This window comes from Euprymna scolopes, chromosome 16 (genome assembly GCF_053919585.1).
Source record: "Euprymna scolopes isolate OS-2025 chromosome 16, ASM5391958v1, whole genome shotgun sequence".
Classification (NCBI taxonomy): Eukaryota; Metazoa; Mollusca; class Cephalopoda; order Sepiida; family Sepiolidae; genus Euprymna; species Euprymna scolopes.
This window is the reverse complement of record NC_136497.1, coordinates 122,719,939-122,733,535: the sequence shown is the minus strand read 5'-3', so window position 1 is coordinate 122,733,535 and position 13,597 is coordinate 122,719,939. Positions and strand designations below refer to the sequence as shown.

Here is a 13,597-nt window from a genome sequence, read left to right as displayed (position 1 = left end):
GCATCACTTCCTTAATGAAAACGTATTTATCCGACTGAAAAGTAGAAAGAAACTTTTTATTTCTAACTTAAATCGGAAGATGTGGACGAATAATGAAGGAGGAAGTCTTTTACCAACCTTTGACGTAGAGATTTGCAGCATAGGAATAGTCAACTCCTTTTTCATTTTCAGCAACACACTCATATTTGCCAACGTCGGATTCTTGACTGCGCTCGATCTGGAGGGCTCCTGAAAGAAAAGTGAAATGATACATAAATAGAATCAGAAATAATAACTGTATCACATTTTAAAACATTTAATCTTTCTTTTTATTTACTAATCGGTCCCCCATTTATTAAGGCCCAAAGACCACTTGAGGATAATAGTCGTTAAGTTTGTCTGGTGGACCGTGAAAAAACAGCTTGAAATGATTCGTAACAATGGTTGAAACTGGGCAGGTGACTGCTTTACAAGAATTTGTTGATATTGGATTTAAAAACCACCATGTTGTAGTCAACTGGGAAGTAGCCCTGTTATATTGTGTTCCAAAGATGGATAGTCCTTAAATAGAAAACTTTACTCATAGTAGTTATTTCACAGAGTAGAATGATAAAATTGTTGCCCTACAAAGACCACATGATTCCACTTCCGTTTTTTTTTTTTTTTGCAGACGATCTACCTGTTGGCCAGTTGTGTACAAATCCCAAGAGTGATAGAAGTCTTCTATCATGTCTGAAAGTAACAAAGTAACACAACGTTCAATGAGCGAGATTGGAGATGCGCCGCTGTATAACTCATGCTCTCTACTGATCCAAGTCATGACAACAGGACCATTGCCAACACCCTCAAAACGCATGACTGGATTGTCACAAATAACAGGGATGATGAAAACAAAGTTTCTGGCAATGGTTACGGTCTTTGGTGTAGTTTCAAGGGAAAACCACATCATGCCACCTCACATTTCCGAAGTCGGTTTGAAAGTCAAAACCAAAGTGTACCTGGATGTGTTGGAGAGTGCAATCAGGTAGCCGCTGACAGACCCTGAGTGTGGCAGCAGGACTCGGCACTGGCCCAAAGAAACCCAGGCTTGGCTTCAGGAGTGCAACGACTTTGTACCCTTCTCTCACTGGCGCTACCTCCTCCCCTAAACCCGCTGGACTACTTCATTTGGTCATACATCGAGAACATCACCAACATGACCTCCCACAACACCAAAGCCAGCCTGATCGCTGCTATCTGCCAAATATTCAGTTTTTAATAAAATCAATTTTGCACTCATTCGGTCTTTCAACCATTAAATCTTAAACATTATATATATATATATATATATCATCCACATACAGTACTGTTTCGCTGTTTTACAGCTCATCAGTGCAGCTATACCGAAACCCGATCGCCCAAACGACACTCAGAGCTTCTAAACGTTGCGCTATACGGCTGCTGCTATGCGAGCAGTGAATTAACAATGTTGTGACATTGTCCAATGTACCTAAGCTCAATTTGTTTATACAAAGAGCATCACTTATATATATATATATGGTGGGGGAGCCAAAAAGAATTAGAGAAATTTTTTATATCACCTTAATCACTATAGTTCTATTTTGTTCCCTCCACTGTTTTTCCTCTTTCCCTCATACCCCATTATTTTGTTCCTAATGCAGTTATTGCTAAACATCACATTTCTAATATGTTACTTAGTGCCTTCACTCCTCTTCTGATGAGAAGCATTAGGCCTTGAAATACCTAGATATAAAGAACATGTATATCCTACACCCCTAATTGATGTAATTGCCCTAAATTTATATGCATCAGTGTATATCTTTATATTATTTTTTTTCCTTTTACCTTCTGTATATATATATATATATATATGTGTGTGTGTGTGTGTGTGCATATAGGACAACCGTCTTCCCAAGCAAATGCTCTACGGTCAGCTAAAAGAGGGAAAGCGGTCCCAAGGAGGACAGAAAAATATGAGGACAACATAACAACCCACCTGAGACAGTGTCACTTCAGCCTCACCAGCTGGGAGGATGTTGCTCTTCAGAGGGGCACATGGAGCAGGGTGGTCCATGAGGGCACGGCTCACTCAGAAAAGGACCTCTACAGAGCCACAGAAAACAGGAGGAAGCAGAGGAAGGAGATATCTACTACCAACATAGTTCCTTCCGCCTCATCCACTATGCAATTGACCACTCACACATGCCCCCACTGCAATAAAGTCTGTGGGTCAAGGATCGGCCTCCATAGCCATCTGAGGACCCAAAAATGACCAGACCCAATCTCACCGACAGGCGAACAATCATACTAATCACGAGTGATTGCTAATGATTATATATATATATATATATATATATATATATATATATATATAAAGCTGAATGTCTCTGTGTGTGTGTGTGTGTGTGTGTGTGTGTGTGTGTGACTATTTTAAAATCTGATTGCATATAATGATAAAAGATGTATCGAGACACAGGAATGGGTATGTTTGATCTGGCAGAACGGTGGTTCATTAAAATTGTGGGGTCTACGTTCGCGCCTGGTCCAAAAAGTATGGAAATAAAAAAATTTAAAAAAAAAACGTTTACAAGTGTTTTTAATATAGATGTACATAATAATACTTTGATAAGTATGTTTTAACTTAAATAGGGATGGTATAATAAAATTGTGGGGTCTTCGTTTGCGCCTGGCTTCCATAGAATGGAAATAGGCACAAATTTTAATAAAGACTTTTCATATCTATCTGCGTAAGTATACTTTGATAATTATGTTTCAGTTTTAAGAAATATGGTATAATAAAATTATGGGGTGTTCGTTCGCGCCTGACCTCCATAGAATGGAAATATGTCACAAAGTTTAACAAGGTTTTTTTAATATAGATCCACAAAATATTGTGATAAGTTTTTCAGTGTGAACAGGTATGGTATAATAAATTATAGGGTTTATCTATTTTATTTTTACTTTCATCATATTTTGCTTTGGTTTTGATATCCCCAAATTCGAAGCTATCTCTTTACAACCCTTCCTTTTCATAACCTATTTTCATATCTATCTGCGTAAGCATACTTTGATAATTATGTTTCAGTTTGAAGAAATATGGTATAATAAAATTATGGGGTGTTCGTTCGCACCTGACCTCCATAGAATGTCACAAAGTTTAACAAGGTATTTAATATTTTAATATTTTGCTAGTAATATATATATATATATATATATATATATATATATATATATATATATATATGACAATAATATTAAATGAATGATGAGGAATAAAAGTTATATATAACTTATATCATCAAGTTAAGGGGAAATTTAAGAAAAAAACCTAGAAGTGGTCTAATATATGCAGCTTGTCCGATACACCAAATTTTATATCCCAATATAAATCTTTACCTTGATGAGATCGTAACCCACATATTCTTGGAATTTCACTAATCTTCCCATCCTTTGAAAATTCCTACCTAAATATTTCCATTTTTACATCAATTCATATGATTATACTGATGTTCTGAGGATTTTGCAATAATAATAATAATAATAATGTACTGATACTTTCTGGATTTACAAGGATTGTACTAAGACTTTATTCTCCACAAATTTTTACCTTGTTGGATTTGTAAACAGTTACCATATTCTTCAGCTTGGAACCTTAAACTAATGACTTCACTGGAACTTGTATCATTTTATTTTATTTTTGAACTTATTTTCAACACCTTCTGGAATATTTTTCTAATCTGATTTTCCTCAATTTCAGATCGTTTTATTTAAAAAATTTTTGATAGATATTTTTATCTATTTTTTTTATTTATTTATACATGTATTTCCATATCCCCTATTTACTGTTTCTATCTCCCCCCCTTCTTTCTCCACTATCTTTTCTATCTTCCTTATTTTTCCTTTCTTCTTTTATTATTGGCTCCTCTTTAATGATCCCAATTATTTCATAGCGACCTATATTTATTATATAGAGCTGTTTCATTGAGAGTGTCTTATCATAAGTGATGCTTAGAGAGTCTTTTATTAAAAGCAAAGTCTTAGAGTCTTATTGAGAGTTTGTCGTTGAGAGAGAGTCTTATTACAAGTGATGCTGTTGAGAGAGATGTTGTTGTAAGAGTTCTAGAGAGGGATGTTGTGAGAGAGATTGTTCGTTTTATGACGATTAATATATTATATATATGTTCATTCTTAGATGTGTTGAAGAAGAAACTCTTAGGTTAATAGATGTGTTGCTATGTGAAGCTCTTAGAGTGAGGAGATAGTGTTCAGACAGTCTTAGTGTAGATATGAGATGTAGATTCACATTGTGGATATGAGATGTGTATGTCACGACATTTTATAACACAGATATATAATAACAATTCACTTTACCTTTTTGTAAGAATCACAAACACAAAGACGAGCTTTTATCAAAACACATGATGGGTTTATTTCTTCACGACCAGCCGTGGTTTTCTCACCAAGAATTCAAAGCTTCACATTTTAGTTTCAAAGTGACCGTCTCACTTCCTAGACGTTCGAATTCCCAGACCCTCTCTGAGTTTCTCACTGACTGTCTCTCTAACTAACTAACTCTCACTTCCTATATTGAGAAATCCATGCATGTCCGGCCTCGTGAGCAAAATTCATATGTTTCATCATGCGCGACTTTGCACGTTTCCGACATTATGATTTCCCAATAACCTATTTTTTCTTTGATGTTTTTACAAAGGAATTCAACCTACATATCTAATTTATTTAACCCATTTTTATTATCCACATTCTTTCTAACAATTGAATAGTTTATTTATTATTTATTTAATCAGAATTAACAATTTACTGGACATTCCATTTAAACCTATTGTTCTTTAAAACTTATATCCAAGGTTCGATTTCTGCTTTCTCTCATTTTATTTTCATTTTAAGTAATCTCTCTATTTTTATACTTACATGAAAAGGGGACAGCCCTTATCATGTAACACATTTTTTCAACATTGCCTACATATATACAACACTTCCGATTTACTTTTATATTTATTACCTACCTTTAATTACTATCTATCATTTTATCCTAGTCCTTCATTCTTATTTCATTTCTGATTGTCATTAAGCCAGTTTTTTTTTATGTATATATATTTGCATTTTGTATAATTCTGGCCTTTCTCCTCTTCTGATGAGAAGCATCTAGCTTCGAAATGCCATGGCCTAAAAAGGTTTTTTTTTTCTTAAATTTTCCTTATTGTTCTGATGATATAACAAACTTACACATCTAACTTTTATTCCTCATCTTTCATTTAATATTATTGTTTTCTGCTCCTCTTGATAGTGTTGAGCTTCTTTTTTTTATCTTGATAAGTTTTGCTTTGTTAAGGATTTACTTATTAATAACATAATTATTTTATATCTTTACTATTATATAGAAGTCATTTTGTGCGTGTAAGTTCCTCATAGGTTCCGAAATAGCTGAACCTATCTTTTGTAAATTTTACACAAAGCTAATTTATATGTCTGGCAGTGTTCTTAGATATGTTTTGTACAGAAATTCAGCCAGTAAGTATTGAAAATCAAAAATACCTGATTTTAATAATAGCTTTTCTCTCTTATTCTTAAAAGAATAATTTTTACAGGGGAATATTTTGCGTTACACCAGTCAGAGGAGATAATAAAATCTTAGGAAATCATTTTTCTTAAAAACAGATTTATTATAACCTGTAGATATAGCTTAGTGGTAGACATCGACTACAGATCGGAAGATCCCCTGTTCAAGCCCGTGTGTGCCTCAACATTTTATTTTAATTTTTTCTTATTAATGAGTTCAATTTACAATAAAAGAATAGGCACCATTTAAAATCGCTGCAAATCATTTCTTCGTTTGCATATTTTAAAACTGAACATTAATCAGCAGTGAGGTTTCCAGAGCATTCATCATTAAGCCCAAATATCAGCTGACATGATATTGTAAACAAACACAGAAGGAATTGGACGAATGACGTTATCATTATTATTATTTTTATTTAAAAAATTTTTTTTTTGCGAATTAATCCACCAGGCAAATTATTCCTCATAATATATAATAATCAATAGAAGACTGATTCTATAATAATTCATACGCATTCTGAATATCATTTTAGATCATATTGTATGACTGAGCAATGCCGGGCTGCCAGCTAGTATATATATACACACACACACACATGTACACACTAGACTTTTTAGCCTGTTAAAAGTAGGAAAAAGTTATAGCCTGTTGAGTGCTTTATACAAAATTGATAACTGAATATGGTACACTTTGTGCTCATTTTTGTATTAAATACTAAACCCTACTAATCCTTAACTGTGTATCAAACGGATACTACAATACTTAGTTCGATGCACCTTATCATAGTAAATGTCCATACAAAATTTCACCAAAATCGGCTCGGTAGTTCCTGAGAAAAAGCAGAATGGATAGACAGACAAAAAGAAACATGGTACAGATTCTTGGCAATCTGAGCAGAAAACATTGACAGAAATGCCAGCTGAAAAGAATGTTTTGCCAAACGAAACATCCTCGACTCCAATAAACAGGTTTAGTACCTGGAAAGTCTAAGTTTTGAATGTTTAAGTTAAACAAAAAAAAAAAATGATTTTCAGATCACCAAGTTCACCGCATCAAAGCACACGTAACAAAAATCTGTCCTGTTCTTTTTTCGAAGTTATTGCAAACAAGCTTTCTTCAACTGACACCAGATGCCAAAGTACACCGTACCGATGTCGAGCCGAGAAAAAATAAATCGTCATCAACTGAAGAAATGCTGGCTTTTTATATTGTCAAACCCGACTGCATTTCAATTGGCACAAGACACGTTTTTGTCTCGTGTCAGTCAGGTTTCGAGTTTAAGACTTTTTCTCTTTCTATTCTTAAACAAATGACACGCGTGCTAATCATCCATGCTACAATTTTTTCCTACAGAATGCAAGTCTTAAAGTTAAGCAAACAGGATATTACATCGCATGAGAATTTCTGACCATGATTGATGGCTAAATGTATTTCAATATACATAAAGATACTGCGATATCAGTGCACACATATCTCACGTGTTGATTGCGAATCAAAATGAATGGTTCCTGTTTGGCAGGCAATAAATAAAAAGCAAATATACCAAGTGAATATTTATATGCTGTTTTCAAAGATACCTATGAGGTGCCTTCAATAAGCTTCCAAACTTTTTGTACAGGCATTTTAAATTGTCGTACACCCTTGAAAATTCTGTATGTTATTTCTATACATCTTATGAGATGACTGACCAATTTTTATAATTTCAAGTTCAAATGAACAGTTAAAGCGGGAATTGGAATACACACTACTAAAGCCTAATTGTCACAGCCGGAGAATTTCAAAAATGCAATCTGGATATGAGGACACTTCAGAAGAACGATATGCAATAAAATTCTGTTTTAAACTTGGTAAAAATGCAACAGAAATGTATGGAATACTTCAGACTGCTTTAGGGCCATCTTGCATGAATTGAGCATGTTTTTGAGTAGCATAAGAGATTCAAGAAAAGCAGGTCGTCTGTGAAGGATGATGAGAGGTGTGGGAGAAGTAGAGAAATCAGAACACCAGAGTTGATTGGCCAAATAAAGAATTTCATGGATAAAAATTATTGTGTGTTTATAGAGACCATAAGTGCACAGTTTGATTTCAGTGTGAGAACTGTACGCACAATTATTCACGAGGAATTGAAGATGCAGAAGATTTGTGCAAAGTTTGTCTCAAGGGTGCTTAGAGAAGATCAGACAGAAAAACGTTGTCATGACAGCAGGGAGATGGTCGAACTGATTAATTCAGATCCCGCAGTTCTTGATGCTTTGGTGACCTGCGATAAAAGCTGGATCTACTGGTATGACCCAGAGACCAAGAAACAAAGTACCCAGTGGAAGCATGCTGGCTCTCCTAGACCCAAGATGGCCAGACAGAGCAAATCCACCCAGAAATTTATGATGAACTCTTTTTTTTGACAGCTCCGGCATAATCTACATACACTGGGTTCCCACTGGACAGACAGTCAAGAAGGAACTATGTTGAAAGATGTTTTAAGAGAGTTGCAGCCAGAGGAGATTACTTCAAAGGGGACTAGAGTTTGGTGTGTGTACTATCAATAAAAATAATCATACGACAAAAGCCTGGAAACTTATTGAAAGCACCTCCTATTTCTGTTTCTTTTATTTTAATGAAGTAGGTAAAGATAGAGTTCTGTCTGAATTTTGAGATAAATTGTTCAATTTTTTTTTTTCTTTCATAGTATTTTTACCATAGTTCTGTTAGGTGAGTGGTAATATCGGCTATCTATACTATTAATAAAATTCTAAATGTTTATTTGATTATGTGTGTGTGCCTATATACCAATAAAACTTTTGAACGAATGCACTGAATTAAAAAATTCTTTTTTCCCCCTGAAAGGTGAATCCCCAGATTGTCCTTATCTATATATGGCTTGTAACGAACAACGTCGAGTCACACAAAAAGCCCAAAATAATTTTGTAGATTTATTGAAAAAGTTATCTGCCCATGTGAACGGAATTTAGCACTGTCTATATACAGTTGCGGTAGCATCTTTCAGCATACAGACAGGACTTGTGGCATAATAGATAACGCGTCTGACTACGGATCAGAAGATTCCAGGTTCGAATCCTGGCAAGTTTGTAATAATTTTAACCATCATTTTATTCAACGTTTACTCATTATCCTTTCCCTTAGGGTTTTTTTGTTTTTTTAGTGATTTTGTTTTGTGTATATTGGAATTTCCCATACTCCAAGTTCACAGGTTAAGTGTTCATGGTAAGACGATGTTGAGTGTACTCGATTTTGTGTTTGACTCAGCGTTGTGTATGCTAACACGGTTCAGCTACTAATGTTAAATAAACTTATTTCTTTTTAGATTTGGTATATAGAGTATTCAGACACATGGAAAACTTTTTAATTGGTTTTCATCTGGGGAAAAAAGGCTGCTAAGGGGTGAAAATTGAAAAATTGGTATGTAGGGGTGATCAGATTTTTATCTGTTTTCAACTCTTTCACGACTGCACATGCCTGGTCGTGAAACATGATAACTTCCTTATGTTAAGTATAAATTGGTTTGAAAACACTTTTTAAACTTGATTTACTGTCTTTAGGTTTTGGTTTCAATCTCAGTTCGAGTATCTTTTTTTTTTTTTTTACTTACAAGAAGTGAACTGTTTAGAAAAAAAACATTATAATCGCAGGCACATATCTTTCCGCTTTTTTTTTTAACTTTTTTTTTTTAAAGTAATTTATTGTTACATTTAATACCTATGATATTTCTGCTTATAATAAACTAGCAGAAGTACCCGGCATTGCCAGGTTGTATTTGATACATTTTAATATTCCATCCTCATACATAATTATCTGATTTCCGGCAAAAGATAATTGTCAAAAAATCTAAGAAATTAAAAAGATAAGTTTTATTTTCCAAGCCTATAAATAAATATTTTGATTCTGCCTTTCACGGATTTGGTGACAATAAAAATATAGGAGTGTGAACTATTCGTTGGTCATCATTCAATCCCGGGCAACGTCGGGTCTCCCAGCTACTATTATATAAAGGAGAGGTGTTCAATGGGTACATCATGCTTGACACATGGTAACAAAAACTGAGCACTAAATAATAGAAAAGCTAAGAATTGCATAATGCAAAAGTGAATGCATTATGATCAGTATCAATTTACATGATAGAAAAAGAAACATCTGGATCAGACAGCAAACTGCAGTACATGACATTATCGCTATCATATGAATGGTTAAGCATAGGTGGGCAGGTAACGTTTCGAAACATACAGATGACAAGTGGACAGAATGAACTTTGAGGCAATAGAAAAGGTAAAAAAACATGGTAAAGAGACGACTTTAACAACTAACTAGGTCCTACATCGATATGCCTAGCCAGGTATAAAACAAGTTGAAACGGAACCAAGAAGAGGTTTCTCCTCCAAGGGTGATTACTCAGCACTTTTTTTTTTTCAAATTTAACTCCAGATTTTATTGTATTTTGCACCACCCACACCAGTTTGAAACCGAAGGTACCATTTAAATATACTTTTATTACAAGATATTAAAAAAAAAAAAATTAAGCATAAAGACTATTTTCCATGTTGATCTAAACTTCTTTAATATTATAAACACAAACATATAACAGAGCAGACAACAAGTAGATGATTATGACCTGTACAGTGAAAGTACACAAACAGAAGATCACAGTTAAGTCTCTTCTGTGAAAAACGGGCTGTAGAGAATAAAATAGATCACCTACCACTAGATTTCAAAGTCGATTTGTACTCTGTCAAATTAAGAAGAGTACTCTGAGCAACACTGCCTGAAATGCAGATTTCAAAAATAAAGTGTGCTTATCTTATCTAAGTAACCTCATCAACCTCAAAATCCAAAGAGCTGTGTCAGTTCCGAGATACAGGTTACCAAATTTCCTTTGTCTCAAACAACTATCTGCTCAACTTGAGTTTCTCAAATACATTATGTGATTTGCTATCTTTCTTTCTTCTGGTGATTTTAAAAGGGCAGAAACCAGAATAGCTCAGCACAAATTGAGTCAACACATTAAGTGCTGCTGAAGAGAAATGTGCAGTTAGCTAATTTCAGAAAACTATACCTTTAAATTTTAATCAGCAAGGGCCACTGACGATGCCCGACCTCCTAATTTAGGTAAATCATAGAAAAAAAACTAAATAAATAAAACAAAACTGCACCAAAACAGAGAAGAGTGTAACTTACTTGGGTCCTTGTGCAAGGATCCATCGCGTAGTGGATAAAGTACTTGGTAAAATTTATTGTAAGTTACACTCTTCTGGAGTTTGATGGTTCAATCCTCAGTGCAGGTGACAATCAAAATACAATTACAAATTACTTAGGACTTCTATCTAGTCATGGCCTATGGAACGAGAGGATGGATCGAAAGCATACTACCCCCCCCCCCCCCCGGATTAAATACAGATTCCCAAGTTTGACAGGATACATCTGAAGAAGATCAGAGGTTAGACTGAACCGTTGTGAAAATAAAACTCAATATGATAACATTAGTCCGAGGTATACAAATAATAGGAAGAAAATGTCACTTCAGTTTCTTTCAAAAAATAATTAAACCTGCTAAGAATATATTTAAAATGGACGCAATTTTTCCAATAATGACCTTAGTAGCAATAGCAATAGCAACAACTACAAATATTTCATAAAACATCTTTCTGGCAAACTCTGAAATCTGCATGGAATTTCGAACTGAACCATTTACTTAATCCATGGATGTATCATGTTCTCATTCCATCAGCCATGATTGGGTAGAAGTCCAAAGTAATTTTCAATTGTATTTTGAGTGCCGCCTGCACAAAGTATTGAACTTTCAACCTTTGAAAAGTGTAACATTTACAGCTGAACTTTACCAAGTACATTATTCACATCATCACACGTCCTTGAGCACAATTCTAGCATGAATTTTAGGAGCCAGAGAGAAAAATTCTCAAGTTTGACCAAAACATTGTGAAAATAAACCTCAATATGATAACAATTCCATCTGAGCTCCAAACTTATAGTCTCCCCTTGCCAAACTTTCATGAAAAATACTCGTTTAGCTAAAACTACTATCAATAATTTCCCCAACTCTTTATCTGTGCCTAAACCTAAACGTGGATTCCATGAACAAAGCTTCTTTCTTAGAACTGCCTCTACCTGTGGAACTCTGTTACATTTTCCTGCTTTCCAATATGGTTGTTTTCAAGTCTAATGTAAACAAGTTCTTGATAAGTTGTCCCCTTAATTTACCAAATTTTTACAACTAATGATTATTAAGTTATTGTCCCAATGACTAATGTACACTCATCAACCATTATCCTCAAGTATTCTATGGGCCTTGATAAGAGACGACTCCTTTGTAAAAAAAAAAAAAAGAGTATACAAATAAAAGGAAGAAAATGTATATCTGTTCAGTTTCTTTCAAAAAATGATTAAACCGGTTAAGAATATATTTAAAATGGAGGCATTTTTTCAATAATGATCTTAATATCAATAGCAGTGGCAACAAATAAAACTGCTTAGAATTACAAAATATATAACAAACTAGAATAGATAAAAACTGAAACTGCGTAGGTTAAAACAAAAATCGAGAAAGTCCTTGGATCTGGCTATAGGTGCCTTGGATTCTTCAGAGATATTGGACCTTGAGTGATCTGTATTCAATCTTTTTTATGTCAACACACGCACGACATCGTGGACTTCTACCCATCCATATGCAAAGAACTCTTCAGCACTGCTCTGAAGTTTGCCGACATATATATATCGATATATCCAAAAATAGAATCCACATCATAAAAATATGTAGAAGATCTGTATTAATCAAGGGACGCCCGCCATAGCCCGGTCATAAAATATGCTTAAATATGATATTTTAATTAATGCTGATTTCGAATTTATTATTATAGAGTCAATTTTCTATCGATTTATATATATTATAAAATTGTGATTTAAAAAATTGAAAAAAAATATATATATTCATATGGCTTGGGTGCATCAGCTTGAATTTATTAAAAAAACAGATGATTTGAGTGCCATTAACTATAATCGAAACCGAAACCAAAACTTCTGAATAATTCTTGGTAAAATTATTTATTACAAGAAATGGGAGATCATAACGATTAAACGACATCCACTCAGAAGAAAAATAGACGTAAGCCTGACACACAAAATAACACACGCGCTATCGTATTATTAATAGATAATAAAAACCAATGGATTAAAACAAAAATGAAAAAATTCCTTTAATCTAAATAATACAAAGAAAATGTATGCCACTTCAGTTTCTTTCAAGAAATAATTAAATCTGCTCAGAATATATTTGAAATGAAGGCATTTTTCAAATAATGACCTTAATAGCAATAGCACTAACAGTGACAACATATAAAACTGCTTAGAATTATAAAATATATAACAAACCTAAAGAGATTCAAACTGAAACTGTTTAAATACATCTACAAATGATGCAAGTAAAACCCACGAGATGTCTTCAATAAGTTTCCAGAACTTTTTCATTACACACATTTAAAATTATCATAGACCCTTGAAAATTCAGTATGTTATTAATATACATCTTATGAAATGACTGACTAATTTTTATGATTTCAGGTTCAAATGAACAGCTACAGCAGGAATTGGAATACACCCTACTAAAGCCTGATTGTCACAACTGGTGAATTTACTAAAATGCAATCTGGACGCGAGGACACTTTAGTAAAACGATATGCAATAGAATTTTATTTTAAACTTGGAAAAAATGCCACAGAAACGTATGGAATGCTTCAGACTCCTTTTGGACCATCTTGCATGAATTGAGCATCAGTTTTTGAGTGGCATAAGAGATTAAAGGAAGGCAGGGAGTCTGTGAGGGATGATGAGAGGCATGGGAGGAGTAAAGAAATCAGAACACCAGAGTTGATTGGCCAAATAAAGAATTTCATGGATAAGTACCGTCGTATGTCTATCAAGACAATAAGTGCACAGTTTGATGTCAGTGTGGGAACTGTATACACACTAATTCGTGAGGAACTGAGGATGTGGAAGATTTATGCAAATGCACCAGTT

General features: G+C 34.0%; 1 protein-coding gene and 1 long non-coding RNA gene across 47 annotated transcripts in view; one reads left to right on the top strand and one right to left on the bottom strand.

The window, feature by feature from the left end:
* LOC145296067 (tyrosine-protein phosphatase Lar-like) overlaps window positions 1–13,597 on the bottom strand; it is a 1,305,806-nt gene that overhangs the window by 324,379 nt on the left and 967,830 nt on the right. For all 46 annotated transcript variants that reach the window (XM_080142138.1, XM_080142152.1, XM_080142158.1 and 43 more), the window contains one exon: window positions 118–228. In XM_080142138.1, the coding sequence (XP_079998264.1) occupies window positions 118–228 (111 nt within the window). The remainder of the gene's footprint in view (window positions 1–117; window positions 229–13,597) is intronic.
* Window positions 1–13,597, top strand: part of LOC145296073 (uncharacterized) — a 132,141-nt gene that overhangs the window by 30,868 nt on the left and 87,676 nt on the right. The window lies entirely within an intron of this gene.